At 37.3% G+C, this 18742-nt stretch overlaps 2 protein-coding genes across 2 annotated transcripts in view; one reads left to right on the top strand and one right to left on the bottom strand.

The window, feature by feature from the left end:
* LOC124308600 (unconventional myosin-Ie-like) overlaps nucleotides 1-18113 on the bottom strand; it is a 43056-nt gene extending 24943 nt beyond the window's left edge. Inside the window, exons 1-10 of the mRNA XM_046771436.1 lie at nucleotides 17470-18113; nucleotides 12368-12493; nucleotides 3947-4036; nucleotides 3318-3412; nucleotides 2956-3133; nucleotides 2161-2323; nucleotides 1915-2022; nucleotides 993-1121; nucleotides 563-759; nucleotides 28-195 (exon numbers count right to left, since the gene is read on the bottom strand). Coding sequence (XP_046627392.1) covers nucleotides 28-195; nucleotides 563-759; nucleotides 993-1121; nucleotides 1915-2022; nucleotides 2161-2323; nucleotides 2956-3133; nucleotides 3318-3412; nucleotides 3947-4036; nucleotides 12368-12493; nucleotides 17470-17472 — 1257 coding nt within the window. The 5' untranslated portion in view covers nucleotides 17473-18113. The remainder of the gene's footprint in view (nucleotides 1-27; nucleotides 196-562; nucleotides 760-992; nucleotides 1122-1914; nucleotides 2023-2160; nucleotides 2324-2955; nucleotides 3134-3317; nucleotides 3413-3946; nucleotides 4037-12367; nucleotides 12494-17469) is intronic.
* On the top strand, nucleotides 8455-12312 carry LOC124308601 (arylphorin subunit beta-like). Its single transcript, XM_046771437.1, has 6 exons — nucleotides 8455-8689; nucleotides 8827-9157; nucleotides 9582-10021; nucleotides 10630-10946; nucleotides 11160-11506; nucleotides 11658-12312. Exons 1-6 carry the CDS (start codon nucleotides 8483-8485, stop codon nucleotides 12056-12058), a joined length of 2043 nt encoding a protein of 680 aa, XP_046627393.1. The 5' UTR covers nucleotides 8455-8482; the 3' UTR covers nucleotides 12059-12312.
* Nucleotides 18114-18742: the final 629 nt, after the last annotated feature.

Here is an 18742-nt window from a genome sequence, read left to right as displayed (position 1 = left end):
AGAAATATACTGAAACACCCGACTCACCTGCTCGGCCTTCAAGGTCAACTCGATGAATATTTGCTGAAGCTTTTCGTTGACAAAATTTATGCAGAACTGCTCGAAACCGTTCCTCTCAAATATCTCGAACCCGTAAATATCGAGAATGCCGATGTTCTGCCCATTCGTCGATGTCTCCATGGCCAAATTGACGCGCTGCAAATGAACGAACATTTTTACTGAAATGATTACAATTCCAAGTATGATTTTTGTACACTTTCTATTCATTTAATCTCTATTTTCAACGAATACGCTCATTTTTTAACGTCATTTTCATTTTTTTTTTTTTTTTTGTCTACAATTCGATTTTATTCTACTGTTTATAGTTACATTCTGAGTTTCACGAATCGCTATTGTAACTTGTTATTTTATACACATAATTTAATTTAACTCCTATTCTACACTTCCTTGTTCAATTCTATTTTACTAAAGAGGCTTTCGTCTATAATTATTATTCAGGCATGTTTTCAAATGAACAGACTGATCGAAGCAAGAATCCTGTTGAATTCCTGTTGATTCTTACCTTCACTAGATAATCAAACAATCTTGTGTAGATATCCTTAGCCAACGCATCTCTGGCGTAGAGAGCTTGTTCAACGTTCAAAGTAACGTCGACGGTTTCCGACTGGCTTCCCCACTTTGAATCAAATATTCTTGAAGTTAATTTGTGGGACAACTGCTCAGCCGATACTTGCAGCAAATGTTGAGGATATTCGAGACCTGGACGATCAAGAAAACAACAAAAATAACGAACAATTTCACGGAAAAGCAGTAAATAATTATCTTATTATTAGTCATTAGTTATCTATTTTCAGCAGAGATTTGTTTCAAAATATCGGTTGAATTTTTTTCCGGATAAAATATTGTAAACAAAGAGTGTAAAAACTTTTATACAAATTCAATACGGGAATGAAATTTATACAAAAGGGTAGATGAAAAATTTGCCGACTTACATTGAGGATCGGCGATTCGTGAGTAATTTCCATCTTCAACAAATCTTATGTTTCCAATGTGCAGAACTCCGGCAACCAGTTGAAATATCTGGGAAACTTCTGTATTCCGAATTCCCATAACGCTCAAGGCTGTAGTTCAGAATCAGCGAAGATCAGGAAGGTAGGTAAGATGAAAAAGTAAAAGCGTTAAATTAATGAATTTACCATTGATTTTTGCGTTAAAGCCATTGGGTAGAAATATTTCCGGTAAATACAATTTTGAAGGAAGAATGCATCATCGTAAAATCTACGTGAGAAAATAAAAGTTTCTTGATTTTCTTATTACTCTTTTCATTCTTTTACATATTGTACGTACCAAATTCTCAAATAAATTTGTTGCAATGATTAAAAATTTTCGATCAAATTTGTCGCAGTAATCAGTAATCGCACTGACCATAAAATGATTGAATCGTGAAACGACGACCACGCTGCATATACCGGGACAATCTTTTGAAACTTGAAAATCAAATGCGCATGCGCCAAATAATTAAATCTCATTGGTCGGTGAAATCTTCCCGCAGCGACATTCTCGTCTGCGATGCAGGCCGGCCAACCTACGCAAAATGTGTACGTTTGAATTTTCAAAGAGCATAAGCATTAAATTCCGACCGTTCTTTGAAGAATCGACTTTCAGACCCAGAAACAAATGCCTCCAAACCTTTCCGAGTCACTGCCTCAATTATTTGAGATTCTAACCTCGAAAATTCGTATCAACCGCATCTCCGCCAGAAGCAAAGTTGACAGCTGAAAACTCGGGATGGCCAGCCTGCACGAACAGCGGATAAAACTCGCGCATGCGCGGTTGATTTTCAAGTTTCAAAAGACTGTCCCGGTATTCGGAGGATCGCGATAATCGCGTGCCGAGAATTGGCACACAACCCACCTTTTAAGGTCTCCTGAAAATCGTGGGCGTCGTTTGTCCCGTCGACTTTATGGTTGCCACCGTGACTCAGATATTCGTAATAATCGAGATCCGTGAGTCCAAAGGATGCTGTAAAGAAGAGAAGTAGAATTTGTCAAACATCATGAAACACTTTGTGCGAATGAATATCGTAAATTGATGATTCTTTTAAAGCTCTGTAACCGTAAAAAACGTAGCGTTTTTACACCAAAAAAAAATTTTACTCACCTTTCATTTCTTCGTTGGCTCCAGTAGCGAGCTGATAAAAAACGTGAAAATTTCTTTCACCAGGATTATGCGACGTTACTCTTGATTTTTCCAATAAGAAATTCGATATTTTTCCACCCTCAGGCTGGCCGCCAGATCCGAACATCATTTCCACGTACTTTCCCTGTAATTTCAAATCGAACTAATTGAATAATCGGAAGGAAGATGTGATAATAAATTAAAATATCGGGGAAAATATTGAAAGAAAAACATAGTTTTTGAATATCGAATTTTCGAAAACTGCGTAAACTCATGAATATTAATAAAGCTTGGATCTTTTCTTCCCACTTCAATGTACAATTTTACATATTTCGTTTTTTTCTTTCTTCGGAAAAAAAAACCACTATACAAGATGAAAATAAACAACCAACTTATACAATAAAAATCTAACAATTTTCGTTTCTGCAATTGGACCATTGAAAAATTTCCGTTTGTGTGATTAGATAAATTCCCCTGAACTTTAATTAACAATGGAGGTTCTCAATTGTTGACACCGATTGAAACTAATTAGCACGACATTATTGCATTAATTCTAAGTCACGTGCAAGCATATCCTTCAAAGTTAGTTTGCAAGTTTATAAATAAGGTTGGTCGAAAGAGACAATTTAAATACGAAACAATATTCCATTTATTCAATGAAACGTGGAATTTGTGGAGAAATAAAAACCACACAAATTCAAACGATTATATAATTAATTCCATTTAATGAATAACGCATCATATCTCTTGCAATAAATGCGTGTAAAAACAACTTACAAATCTACTGCTGTTATTGTTCCTGACTGTTTTTGCATTTCCGAAAGCTTCGAGCAAGGGATTCGACTCCAGGATAACATCCTTCACCTTTTGAACCCTCTCACCTCCTCCGCTGACCCTCGATATATACGACATTATGTATTTAGCTGCGACGGTTTTTCCAGCGCCAGATTCTCCGCTAAAAGATATAATGAAAAAATGTCGACTTATGTATCAGAAAAAAAAAACAAAGAAGAAAAACTAACAAAAAATAATATGTATTTATTTCATTTTTCGAGGTAAAGACAGACTTTTGGATTGATTTTTGCATTTATTATTCATTTTTATTTTCTCATCTCATATCTTATATACAATGATCATACCTTATGATGACGCACTGACTCTCATTGTCGATAAGCATATTTCTGTACATTTCATCGGCAAGCCCGTAAACGTGGGGTGGATTTTCGTAGGGAGCCTTGAAACGAGAAAAAAAAAAAAAACATGACATCGATGACACGATAACTGTGCATGTAAATGTACATGAACTTTTTATTATTAAAATTTAAGAAGAAGAAATAACTTCAACATGAATATTCAACAGCTGTGTGTCACTGCGTCTATTCCAAATCACATAGAATTCTCATCATCGTTAAACAAACTTCTTACCTTCAATTAGATTAACACGTGAGAATCACTAGAAATCATTTCGAACTGATTCGTTGAGATGAAGTGCAAATTTTCCAATTCAATACTACAGAGACACGACAATGATTTTTCCCAGATACATTTCACGGTCAAACAAAGCAAGATTGTTTTTTAAAAACCATTTAAATTAAAAGGATAATATTGTTCAAAATTTCGATCAAAACTGATACCGATTTACACAATTCAAATTTGCGAATGTTTCAGTTATTTCGTCCCAGTAATATATTTTTCATTCATTTCATAATTTCGTGTTGTTTTTTTAAATTATCATTATCATTATTATTGTTATTATTTACGAACTTACGGCTCCCTGATAAATCTCGATTTCCTTTTCGCCGAAATAAGGCATCTGCTTGAAGGGATTTATGGAGACGATAACCGGGCCGATGCATGTCTACGATCGGTTCTATAGTCAAGGAATTTTTCTGGCATACATGTGCAGTGTAAAAAAAAAAAAAAAAAAACATATAATCGGTGTACACATATATTTTTAGATGTGGATATATCAGAGACTGTTTCGAATTAGGACCATACGTATTTTTAGCTGGATACTCTCTTTGGCTGGAACAAGTTCTGAACGTTAGTTTTTTCGAGTCATTTAAATTGGAAAAAAAAAAATCACACGGTTTTTAGGACAATTCAAAGCTCGGTTGAAATATTTTTTCTTTGTGGTTCGAAAATACTAATCATCTTCAGCGTGTTGATGAAACTTCATATTTATAATTTTCAACTCGTGCAACGATCTGCTAAATAATGATATGAAAAGTTTCAGATAATTTGATGTCATATTCTCGGCCAAAGAATAATCGAAAATCTATTTACTTGTGTTAAATGTGTTACTTAATTATACACGGCATGCCCCTTGTATATAAAATCGTTCCAAAACAGGGGAACGCAGATTGCCGTAACGATAAGTAACTACATCCGTTATACCTGAGACAATCTATTTTTACCGGCCACGGAAGAAAGGCTTGGCCAACGGCCCACCCCTGAAACACTAATCTCAACACGATTAGATTGCTTTCGACTTATAGTTGTACTACATAAATATATACGTACAGGGTGTCCGAAAAAAAAAAAAAGGTATCGATTTGAAACGTGAATAAAATCCCAACGTGTTGACCGTTTTTCTAAAACTTTTTTTTTTCTCTCGAAATTAGAAGAACGAATCTTTCGTTTCGCGTTTGAAAACGTGGAAAATCTTTATTCGTCGTTGATATACTGAACCGTTCTTGAGAAACAGGTTTTGAAAAAGTTGCTGTGGGAGTGAACAAAAATTAATACAAAAAGAATGTTCGCCTCAATTTTGATCTTAAATTAAGATTGAAGGAAGAAATCCATTTTCGTTCAATCGAATACACAAAAAGAAAAAATCAAGTTTTCGGAAGTAGATCAACGCGGTCAAATTTCCTGCACGTTTCAAATCGATCCCGTTTCTTTTTTTTTTTGGTTCACCCCGTATATATACATATATGTATACCTAAGGACGGAAGGAGTAGGAGTGGAACAAAGGAAAAATAATCAACCAACAGGCAGCGAGGTGAGAAAGGGAACTTTGTTCGATTTTTTTTTTTTTTTTTACTATTCTGACGCCACATAATCAGGCGTGAAAACATCTGACGAAGAGAAGACCAACCGACTTTGTCGCATGAACGAAGGAAATATTGATGATAAAATTTTTCTCTTCTCATTTTGTAATTTTTATCTTTTCGTTTTCCAATCTTATAAAAATGCGGTACGCTAAATTTACTTGTGCAGTAATTTTTCACCTTTTTCAATCAATCGCTTCAAAAACATAATGATTGATTTTTCTTTCTAAATTGTGTTTGTGGTGAAACAATCAGGAGCTTGAAGTTCGCAACCTTTAACGTTACGAAACATTGATACGAAAAAAAAGTACCGTTTTGGCTGCGATCATAAAATTAAGATCCTTTGTTTTGACTGGTGCAACACGATTTTTATATGTTTTACTGTATTTTTAACAGTCTCCAAAGTCTCGAAATAGAAAGTGTGTTTAAAACCGTTCGCTACACGTTACAATTACAAAATTCAATCATACACGTAAACGTTTCTGCATTGTATTCAAAATAACGTACCATATAATTGATCGACCTTGCTGAAAATGTTTTGCTAAGTAACGAACCAGTGTTGAATTCTTTAAAAATCATTCTTTGGCAATTCCGGTTACATACATAATCGTACCGGAAATTATTTCAAGTGACAATTCAATTCTTGATTAGAATGGAAATCCCTGCCGAAATCGAATCAGGTTTCCTCCGCGCAAACTCATCGATTGAATGGTTAATATTTCCGAAACGTACAGTATAAAAGGAGAATAAACAAAAGAAAAAATTCTTTATTTTATTTTGTGAAAATAAAAGTGGGCGAGAAGAAAATAACTAAATGATACTGTACGAGTGACATGTTCGCGCAGATTGGTCGTGTCCTCGACGTTTCTGTTACGTAGTGTTACACAATTAACTGCACTTGAAACAAGCCAGCTAAATTATTTAGTCAGAATTAGTCATCACGTTCAGTAGCACGCGTTTTTATTTTACTAAACGCGATAATATAACGTAAAATAAAATAAATTCTGGTTAACTGGTCTAACTGTTTGGCGAGGGAACGTCTTTGGTCTTTCCAAGTCTAAACCTAAGCGAAATCTGCACGAAACTATTAAGAAGACGGCTAAATTTGTTAAACGCACCGAGTCGTTGTCCTACTTCGTGATAAGCGATGCGACTGAAACCGGATATAAATTAAGAACGACGTCGGAAACAGGTTCGTCCTTGTTTAATTATCCCTTTCATTTCACGACTTGAACAAAATTCTGAGACAAAATTTAACGATTCAGAAATAGACTCCAATCTTAGTTTTGGCAAAAAAACGATGGAGGATGTGGGAGAAATTCTTGAAGCAAAAAAAGTAAAACAATACGCAATACGTTTTTTCAATCATTCTTCATTTTACTTGCACAAAAAACCCCGATTCAAACACGCCGTCTTTAAAATTGTACGTTAAAGTCGGTGACGGGGTCAACTGGACCCCGTGCCAGCCGGCTGAGGTTGAAGTAAAGATATCAAACTTTGACGAAATATCAAAGTTTCGAATCCGTTCCGAAACCCGACGCTCAAAGTTACGAAATTGCAAAAATGCGAAAATTTGAAAATTTGAAACATCGAAATCCCGAATGATCCAAGATTTTCAGTTTTCTGAATTTCTGGCTCGGTGAAATTTCGCCATTTTGATTTTTCGTTGCTTTGGATATTTTTTCTCTGATTTTTTACACCTAGAATCAGGCGCTATCAAAACTTTTCAAATTCGGAACTTCAACCCCACCCCAATAGGGATTAAAATTTATTTCAAGCGGTACTTGAAAGGAAAAGTTTATACTGAAGAAACGAGATTTTTAGGTTGAAAATGTTCAAAGTGACGGAAAAATTATTGTCATTGAGATGAAATAGGCGTAAAATGTTTATGAAATTTATCCGTTTATCAAGAACACCAAACGCACAATTTACGTAAAAGCGCGTACCGCTTAATTTAACATTCTTGCCAAATTTAGGAATGACAGGCACCAAGCACACGTCGTAGGCGTGTATAGAGTATACTTTATTAAATATTACGCAGGGTATAATTTCGACATTGAATATTACACACAAACACGGAAGTAAAGCGTAATTTATTTAACATTAATGTAACATAATTATTCTCTGATTCATTAAGCTACGTGAATCGAGAAGAAGAAGAATAGAAACTAAAGCCAAAATAAAGTCAATCATATGTTTTGCTTCTACGTGACATTTTTTTCTTCCGCATTCTCTGTAATCTCGTCACTGATCGAACGAATAAAACAAAGGCTGCATAGAGAAGAAAAGAAAACCCACGAAGCATAACTCATCAAAGTGAACTTTGTTAACAATGCGAGACAAGTTGTTTCCGGATCGGATTGAATCACCTCGTTTCTCTCCAGTTTCTAATTTCTATGCATACGTACAATTCTACATGCAATTCTGTTAAACACGCGACAAGTAGTCCGTGTCAAACATGTCACATTGTCCAGTATTCAGATCATCGCACTCCGTAGGTTTAGAAATTGCTACTTTAATTCTTTGTCGTGAAAAGAGGTGAGAGGTGACAAACAAAAATGTTGTATACTCGATTCTCGAAGCCCCATTACACATTAAATTACCACGCCAATGTAGAGGTAAGGAGGCCTCTACCTCCGTGTATAAAAAGTGTTCGTAAAGTACACTTGGGGACAATGAATCTGAGACGGTTTGTTTTTTACACTCGACAGTTAAGTTGGCAACACAGAGAAACCTACAGCGCCACAGTCGGCCGAATACGAAACAAACTCAATATCAATGAACGTAACACAACCCATGACCGTCCAATCTAACCTTAGCATACATGTCAATCCAGCAAGTCATTATTCCAAGGTTAAATCCGACGGTCATGGGTTATGTTATGTTCATGGAGTTTGAGTTTGTTTCGCACTCGGCCGACTGTGGCGCTGTAGGTTTCTCGGTACTGCCAACATAACTGTCTGGTGTAGAAAACTAGCCGTCCCAGATTCAATGTCCCCAAGTGTACCTAGAGAGAAATAAAGATGGCTTTACTGCAGTTTCTCTTATTGCTTATAAGCGCCGACTGGCGACTTGTTGAACCACCACTTCATGCTTTTTGGCGGACAATTTTTCAGTTGGAAACCCATATGAGATACTCGTTACCTATACCCTCCATATTTGTATTTCACATATTATCTTTTCCATGCAGGTTACCGATAATACCGAATCGGATCACCGTCTCAGTAACCAACTCGACAATAAAAAAAAAAATGTTGCGAGATCTTGCAATCTTCGCAGTATTGGCGATATCGCCAACAATCTCGTGGATCGCAAATGAAGAGTTTCTACTGGAGCAAAAAACAGTTTACGAATTGCTACGGTACATCGATCAGCCGGAGGTTAGCGGCGATGGTTCATACTACGAATTGGGAATGTCTTATGAAATTGAGAAGAACATTGAGAACTACAACGACGAGGTAGGTGTAGAGAAGAAGATGGTAACCAAACTAAAGTGTGCCACCGTAATGCGAAAAAGGCGAAATTGATCCTCCACCTAATTTCAGCACGGATTTCTGTGTATGTACTTTCTGCTTTCATGAATCGTTGGGTAAAGGAATGCGTAAGAAGCTTCCTAGCTCGTTATAAGAAAGGGATGCAGCCGCGGGGCAAAGTCTTCTCACCTTTTTACAGCGAGCTACTCGGGGAAGCAATCGACCTCTTCAGGGTTTTCTTGAATGCGAAGGACTTCGAAACGCTCAACAAGACCGCGGCTTGGGCCCGAATCCACATGAACGAGGGGATGTTCGCCTACTCTTTTAGCATCGCGGTTATTCATCATAAAGCAACAAGGTTCATCCGCGTTCCGGCCTTACATGAGATCCAACCACATCTATTTTTCAGCGAAACGGTCATCAAGAGGGCGCAGGAGGTCATGTGGCGTAACGGTTAGCCAATTTAAGTTCTTTATTAAACTGACGTTATCGGAACTTAATTCCAAGGGCTGTAATAGTTTCATTTCTCACCGAATTGCAAGGTACATACTTCCATTGATGAAGATTATAAGTTTGACTTTCCCTGATTTCCAAGTGATCCCTAAACTCTGGACTTCTCACTGATTTCCAAGCGTTCCCAAGATTTTCGATAGTTGTTCAACTTCTCACTGATTTCCAAGTAATTTGCAACACTAACAGGTGGCTCGAATTCCACCGTTGTCAAGGATTTCCTCGAACGTCCGATTGATTTCAAATCACTAATTTATACGGCGACCTGATTGCAAGCAAGTTCATGAGGTCCACATTGCATGCAGTTTCAAGTGAATTCGAATGATTACGTTTCAATCACCACGAATCGTTTTTCGGTTTCTTTCAGACATCAGCAGCAGTCATATATCCCCCAAAGGTTACTCAGTGATTCCGGCGACTTACGGAATCCGGCGCAACGCCAAGAACTACAACTTCGACGAAGAAGAGCAGCGACTCAATTACTTCAGGAATGACGTGTCGCTGGCCGAAGCGATGCACTACGCTCACCTGCTGCGACCATTCTGGTTGGGCAGTCTAGAGATCAGCGACGATGTTTTAGCTGCCTGGCCGCCTCGCGGCGAGACTTTTCTGTGGTGGCAAATGCACACTTTGGCACTTTACAACATGGAACGCCTTTCCAACAACCTCGAGGCTATAAAAGAATTCGATTGGAACTATCCGCTTCCCTATGGACATTATCCCAACGCCAGCTATCCCAATGGATGTCAGTTTCCCAGTCGCAAAAACAGATCGCGGATTCCAAACCACCTTTTCCCACTGCTACAGGTGAGCGTGAAACAGCTACAGTTTAAAAAAATTTCCGATAGAACGAAATGATGGAATTATGTTTGAACATACGTGGTTGAAAGAAGCTTCATTCTTTTCCTCACTTGTTATACTTGCAGCAAATTAGATGGACTAGACTATCCGTGACAATTCGTAACCAAGAAAATGAACGAGGTTGAAGTTAGTAACGTTAATGTGACCAGAGCGACAAAACAAAAATTATTGTATTACAAATATAGAATGACTTCGAAGGTGTCGAGTTACCGAAATATGAGTTACTTTTACTTACTTTGCACAGTTTACCGCATTCCAGAGAGAATCTTAAAGCTACGTTGTTACATCGACGTTACGAACTTGAACATCGTACGTGAACTGAGGTTCAGATTTACCGTAACTCGTTCACTGGTTCATGAATTGTAAGTAATTTATGACATTTGATTAACAGAATGAACGAACATCAGACGATCATTGTTCACTCACTCACTTCCTCAGTTCCAAGTTGTTAGAAAATCACATCCCGATGTAAATTATTGGAATGTCCAAGCACCGCATGGCGACAAATAAATATACTGCCGAAACAAAAATTTCTCTTTTCATTATTTGGATAGAAAGTTCGCGACCTCGAGTCACGATTATCTTCAGCACTGGACACAGAGAGAGTAATTGATACCGACGGTGAATCGAGGGAGACGTATAAACAAGCGTATGTCGAACTTCTGGGTAATATTCTTGAGGGAAACGCAGACTCGATTAACCTGCCGTTCTACGGCACCTACTACGTATTGGCAAAACACATTCTGGGCTGTGCTCCTCGCCCCAAAACTAAGCACACACCATGTCCGAGCACTTTGGACCACTTTGCTCTCGGACACAGGGATCCGATGTACTGGTCACTCACCCAAAGAATAGTCAACATCTATCACGAGTTAGTTCTTCCTCCACTTACAGTGCAAGTTAAGAAATTCTCACTCCAAACCATATCAGAGGTCTGCATTTACTCCTCACTTCGTTATCACAGATCAAATTCGACGATAGATCCATAAAGCGTTAGAAACAGAAACAAGTTGTCGTTATCACGCAATCTGAAATAAATGGTAAAGTAAATTCGCTACGTAACGTTAAATTTTCCTTTTTCCAGTTTTTCCTCGCATTTGTGTACCTACGTTTACGAAGAGCTGGTACATGAAGACGTGGTGATACAGTCAGTTGAGGTGGACCCTATTTTCACGTACTTTGAGGACGTGGATTACCTAATCTCGACGGGTCTCAAAGTGCCGAATGGGCGAGATGAGCCGGTGGTCAAGGTTCGCCAATGTCGATTGAACCACTTGCCGTACCGCTACAATATCACGGTGAAAAGTGCGAGAGTGACATCGGTTTGGGTCCGGGTGTTCCTGGGGCCGAAGTACGACTTCAACCAAATGGAGCTGAGCATATCGGAGAACTACAAGAACTTCCTGCTCCTGAACGTGTTCACAGTAAACCGTCAGTAAAACCCGCATAAGTCAAAATTGTTGATAGTTAATTGTACGGTTCTTGCCTCCCATGGACTTCACTGACGACCTTCCAGACCATTGTTTCTTCGCTACTCTCCTGATTTGACTGCACGCTTTTTTTTCTCTTCTTCTGATTTCAGTTGAAAATGGAACGTTCACTATTCAGAGGAATAGCACGCAGGATTACACAGCGGTACCGGAGGATATGAGCGGCGATTCGTTCTACGAGAAAGTTACTCGTTCCCTGAAGGATATCAACGACACCTTTGAAATGCCGTGGTATCTTTACGCCCTGAAGCTTCGCAACTCCATTCCTAAGGGCAGGATCGATGGGCTACCACTTCGGCTATTCGTCTACATAGGTTCACCGATTGACGAATTTATCCACACTCATTTACCTTTAAGAAAATCGATCACATTTCCCCTGGACAGACCTCTGACGGTTGATCCTGCCCGTTTGCCGAACGCCTACTTCAAGGATGTAAAAATCTACCATAAGGAACGTTCGAAAATCAAGCATAAGACTCGCGAAACAAATTGAATATCACGTCAAACGGCAAAGTAATCGACGAATGTGTTTTTGTTATCGTTGCAATATATTCATCACGCTTTGTATTATTCTTTACGTTATTCGTCATCTTATACGTTCAACTGCAGCTGTTGTTACAAATGAGAAACGACGCTTGGTTGCTTATGAACTTGAAACACCCTGAAATTATTACAGAAAAAGAAATTGTTCAAATAATTTGAAATATAAGAAACTGAATGTAACAATTTGAAGATATTATTCATAAGTCTACGGCACTGAATTTATAGTTGGTTCAGACTTTGCGTTATTTTTCAAGGATACAAATATATAGTCGTCCATGTATCGTTTTTTCAGATTTTCAACGATCGAATCCTCGTTGACTTTTGGTAGTAATACCATGTCGTCCACACCCGACACCTTGACATTTTGACTCTGCCAGTGATAGACCTGAAACGAGAAAAAAATAAGGAAAATTTAATTGTTCGTTTACTAAACGTTCAGTTACTAAAAGGAAATCTTGAAATTTACGGATTCCGATTGAGCTGTGTCGAAATAAAAAAAAAAAAAACTCCGATACAAAACATATTTTGCACAATGAGTAGATTTAAAATCAATCGTAGTGATATTGGGATGTTAGAAATCACGCAACAGCAACTACAAATTCGACTAACCGCTGAAATTTCAATTTTCATTATTTATTTAATTCTCTGTTTCTCAACAGAATATTTCAATATGTACATAAATTAAAACCGAAGGATATATAACGCTGGAACAAGTGCAGATTCATGCTCAATGAAGAAAGCCAATGAATATCATCGTGTCTCGAATAATTGATTATCATCAACCGGTAATTATTGAACGATAAACTTTAACTAAGTACATCGTAATGACGCAGCTTTCGTTATTTTATATTTTTTTGCGATCCTGAACGATTTCTATTGATCATTAATCAAATCCATTCAACAGTTTTTTCTGTTCACTTATAATGAAAGTAGAACAGAGAAAGTACAGCATTGAACATATTTAAAAGATTTCAAAATATTTCATTATATTTTTCGCTCTTCAATCTCACATATCCGTAACACATGTCGAAATTTCATACAGAATTAAACGCGTGAAAATTTGTGCGGTAATAGATATAATGCGAGAATTGGGAAAGGTATTATTACCACCTATTTCGTGTTCATTTTTTGTATATTTAGAGAACTTTTCCAGATATTTTTCTTGCGGTTTTTTACTATTTCTGATAGTATACTAATAGGTTTTCAATACTCGGGATTAATTGTTTCGATATGATGTAAATTGTTATCGTTAGAAACAAATTGATTGAAAAAAATCGTAAAAATTTAAGGAATAATTCATTTCCGAGAATGTCACCCCTCTACACGTATATATACATGTTTTACATAAATTGAAAATTTTTGTGAATACTGGTTAAGAATCTGAAATCAGATTTCAAAAAAATTCAAAATGGCGGATCTAATACGGCAGGAGAAAATTTCAAATTCGTTCGAATCCAGAAAAAAAAAACTTTGTCCAGGGATTTTTGGGATCACTGATCACGAATCTGAAATCAGATTCTGAAAATTCAGTATTACAAATCCAATCGGCGACAACGAAAACCCCTGCATAGATATTTTTAACCGTGTACGATGAATTTTTAAATCTTTGTCCACCATCTTGAATTTTCAAAATCTGATTTCAGATTCGTAACCGGGGACCCTAAAAACCATAGAATACTATCTTGTTATAAAAATTGACCCAGCACAATAACGTGTGACTTGAAGAGTTATTATTATTATTGTTATTGTTATAATGCGTTACGACCCGGTACTTCATATGCGATATATTAAAAGCAAGAAAGGACCGGGGTGATTGCGCTGCTGCGATTGCGAGCACTCGAGGACATCAGACTCCAAGGTTCTAAGATGATTACACATTTCCGGTTGGTACTGTTCGCTAAAAGTCTCTCTCTGTTCATAAACCGAACTTCCGCCGGCGGTGCTGCAGTGAAACCACTCGACACGACGATTTTTGTGCCTTGATAAAAATTGTATGTAACAACTCACGTTCCGAGACGCGTGGTAAAATAAATATTCAAATCGATGATGTACAGCGTGTACGTGTAATTAAATGACGAATGTAATTGAATTTTCAGAATAGCAAAGCCAACGAAAAAAATTATTCGCACTGAATTCTTACAATTTCCTTGAAATATATACTACATACAACATTTATGCAAAAGTTTTTCTGCACTCCGTATATTTTGTACTAATTATTACGGTGAGAGAAGTAAGAAGGAAAAAAAAAAAAAACAAAGAATGCAAGGAATACGTTTAAGTTGGTAACGTTATCGTAACTAAACATTGGGAAAAAAATTACTATTTTTTTCTTTTTACAATGATTTTGATGAAATTAAGATTGCAAAATATGAGTACGCGTTGTTTTACAGCGGTTTACTTATTTTCAAACATTTCCAAAATTGCGAAATGACAGTTTCTCCTCAACATGAATCGTTTCGATAACGTTACAAACTTCGACGTGACGAAATATTTGCATTTTTTCCCTCTCGGACTGACGTTGAAATTTTCGAGTTACAGCCGCGAGTCCAATGACGGCTCTGATTTGACAAAAAAAAAAAAAAAATTAAAAAATTCTCAACAATAAAGAGAATTAAAACAGATTCGCGAAATCTGAATTATCCAATATGCTAGCTGTGTCTAAAAAATGTAAATTAATGATCCGAGCAAAACGGATGGCTGTACGATAAGTGATAAAAGATTAATTACATGGATACCAACAAATACTTTAATGTTATGCACGCGATGTTGCAGGTATGCTGTATGCATAATTCTCCAATTGTACACCGGCGGTGTTGTTATGATTATAAATGAGGCTACCGAAGAAAGTAAAACATAACGGTACCGCCCCCGCATAAACACCGCAGACGTACTAATTTTAATCAGGTTGTTACAACAGTCCAAGAACGGTATTACAGCGGCGATATCTTACTTCAAAGTTCATCGGCAAAGAGATTTTTCGCCTTGTCTTTAAAAGTTGGGTAAGTTTTTTCCTTTGAAAACTGTTGCAATTTCGAGACTTAAGAATTGAATTATTATTACTTGCTTCCTCGTTAAAGCTATCCTTATTTCGATTGTTGTGATTGTTTTTTTTTTTTTTTAATTTTATATTCTCAAAATACAACACGTTTGCAGCTGCACTTGCAGAATACTTGTTTAAACAAAATTAAAATAGCTTTGAAAGCCGTCGTTTGTATTTTTAATAGACACAAAATTGGAAACCAGAAGATTTTATGAATAGAAAATAAGATGCAAAGTAAAAGAACAAAAAAAAAACGAAAACATAGCTCAACTTTTCGATGTAAGAAACAGAAGATAAAAAATACTATGCATCGACTTTGGGACGACGAAAAGTGACAAAAAATTTCAATCTTACAAGAAGTGAAATACGTTTTTTTCTCATATGTATAATTTTTTTCTTTTCATCCATCGATTCACGAATCACACATGTTTGTAATGAATTGTTACATGCACGTTTTTTTTCATACAAAATGTCAATCACATTGATAATAAAATAAAAATATAAAGTAAGTATATCTATTAAATTTAAAAAATTGACAATACAAGAGTTTTCTTCAACATAGTTTGATGATACTCTTAAATAGCTCTAATTAACCGATTTATTTTCAATCTCATTTTCGACAATTTATACAGCCTTCGATGATTATTATCATAAGACTTTAACGTAGATCGTGGTAGTAGAAAATAGAAAGTGTAAAACGAGTAGAATTTACGAAAACAACCACATCAACTGTTTCAAATCCGTGACGTGCATGTTTCTTCAAAAAAGAGGGACTTGTAAAATTATTTTCTCTGCGTTGAACATACGAACTTATATACCTATGTATATTATTGTATATGTATGCAAGGAATCCAAGTAACGGAGTAACGGATGAGTCAATGGGGAATCGGAGAGAAGATTCTTCGTATAGGTTCGTATATGTTAATGATGCTGACTCGACGTATAACATGGAGAATAGATTACGAGAAACTACTCAGAGTATGAGCGAAGACGAAATGACAACACGCCTAATCGTCATCTGCTATGCTCATCCGCGTGTGTAATAACACGACTTGAAAGATACGACGAATTCATTTCATTCATCAAAACCGTAAGTATCGCAGTTTCCAAACAATACGATTTTCTTTCATTAATATCAAGTGAAAAAAAAAATGAATAAACAACGCGGTTTAGATTCCACATCATTACTGTGTAATGCATTCTTTTCTTTTTTTTTGTTCCTCATTTCTTTCGTACTGGACTTGAAAGACCAGAAACTGTGTAAAAAAGAAAAGAAGAATTTTCAAATTTAACGCGCGTGAATTGCGCCTGCTCACAGATGATTCTGCACACAAATATGTAAGCGATACTTGATAAGAACGTACGTCAGGCGGTGAATAGAATATTTGAATTTAATGTGAAAAAGCAATGGTAACAAGTTCGTCTCATGCGTCAATATCCTTCGGAGAAACGTCTCGCGCGTAAACCGGACAGATTTTTATCCGCATGAGGTACGTGGTTATTTTCTCCAACACAATAAGAAGGACCTTCCGGCGTCACAAAGAGGCGGCGTGCATCATAGCTAGGTTTCAAAACCCTGTCTCATAAATTTCCGAGCGTAATCGTAAAGCCTGTTTTAAAAACGAATGTTGCTAATTTATTCTGCAGAAAAAATTCAGCAAACGTATATAAGGTATTCACGAACAAGATAGTGACTTTTCTTTAGTTGTACATGCAGTACATAACTGATACGTGACATAAAACTGAAACTTGGAGAGTCGGTGACTAATCCGTAGAATAGCAACAATCAGCGACGTCAAAAGCCGTTGTATACGCGTATAAAACATCCTTAAGAAGATATCGGGAGATAATAGAGTCGTAGTGACTCAGAACCGACTTCGCCTCGCGCGAAATTAACAATCGTGAAATACGCCTACAACTGATATCAGACGGTCTTTCACCGATTAACGAAGATAACATAATAATTCCCGTAACGACGGCGCCCCGATAACCGAAAACAGTTTAGAGCTCGATGGCTCGAAACTGTGTATTTCAAAACATCATCGAGTTGTAAAAGTAGCTCTCCGCAATTATTGCGGCAGGTCATCAAAGAGAAATTTAAAGTGAGAATAGCAATAAACGAGAGGTAAAATCTCTCTCTCTCTCACTCTCTCACTCTCTTTGCAATGTTTTGTTTTCTACGTTACGACAATCGCGATAGTTTTCCTATCTACGCATCGCATCGACCATACCGAATAACAGTCGTGGAGAAAGTAGATTAACTGAAGAGAAACACAAACTAGGGTACGCTGAAAACAAAAAACAATCGTCACGCTACTCACCATTTTGACGCGAATGTGTCCTGCACTTTAGTGTTTTCCTCCGTTCATAACAAACTGCACACTCACAGTTCGACCATATAAACAACAGACAATCGTGCCGCAGGATTAAGAGACAGTCGAGATGTCCGGCAGCGGTGAATTTTTGACGAAGAGTTTGAAAAATTGAACGCAACGACAATGCACCAGTCAGCGAACTCGATATTATTATACCCTAATTGTAGCTGATCGTCATCCAGTTGTCAGACGCCAGCAGTTTATCCATCTCGTCGTCGTGGTCGTTGTGTAAAGTGTGGCTAATCCGAACTAGTCTCGCACACAATTTACAGTAACTAACAAAGCGCGAATCACCAACACTCAACTGTCACTCACACAGCCACTGTTTCCAGCTGACACCTCGCCAAGTTACCGACCGAGTCTCGGCACAAGCGTTTCGCGTGTAATTCGATTTCGGTGATTTCGGTCCACGGTTTTGTTGCCGATGTTCGATGAGTAAACCAGGGTTTCACCGTTTTCGTACACCGTTTCTTATGCAGTTGCACCTGCTCACACGCACGAGAAACACTGACGCATGGAAAACTGTGTCGTCTGGTACGTGACTCGTAATCTGTGGTTACCGCACCGCACCTGATTCGACGGCCGTTTATTCTCGACTGCCGACTAGAAGCGATAGAATCATTCACAGCAACGCATGGCGCCCCTTGCGGCAAAAGCGAGAAGCTCGGCAGTGACACTCAACCTCATACGATGAATATTCTAAGACGGTGCGGTGTCTGGAACACGGTGTCACGTGATCAATTTAAGAGTTTTTTACGGAAATCCCGGTTATTCTTTCGTGAAACATCGATTCGATGTGGAATTTTTTGTCTCAGAACCGTATTAATATTGTATAAAGTGCGCTCTGGTCGGCTAGTACCGATAAATTATCATATTACTTAATGATCGAATAATCCGAACAATATAACCGCCTGTCTCGTGGCGAAATAAACGAATGAAAAATCCGGATATTTAAGATATATATTCGGTCCGAGCTGACTAGAGCGCACTTACTGACGGTAGCACGATCGCTTTACGACAAATTTCAAATCGATTCATAACTTTACGAAAGAATGAGCTGGAGTGTCGCAAAAACTCTTAAATCAGGTACGCGGCACTCCGTTCAAAACACCTGTGGCATATTACTCCTGAAATTGATTATCTTCAACGTGCCGAAGACTTATGTCGCTAAAATTTTTACTCCAGTACGATGAACAAAATCTAATTTCTAATACGAACT

Source organism: Neodiprion virginianus, chromosome 7, assembly GCF_021901495.1.
Source record: "Neodiprion virginianus isolate iyNeoVirg1 chromosome 7, iyNeoVirg1.1, whole genome shotgun sequence".
Classification (NCBI taxonomy): Eukaryota; Metazoa; Arthropoda; class Insecta; order Hymenoptera; family Diprionidae; genus Neodiprion; species Neodiprion virginianus.
This window is presented reverse-complemented; position numbering and strand designations above follow the sequence as displayed.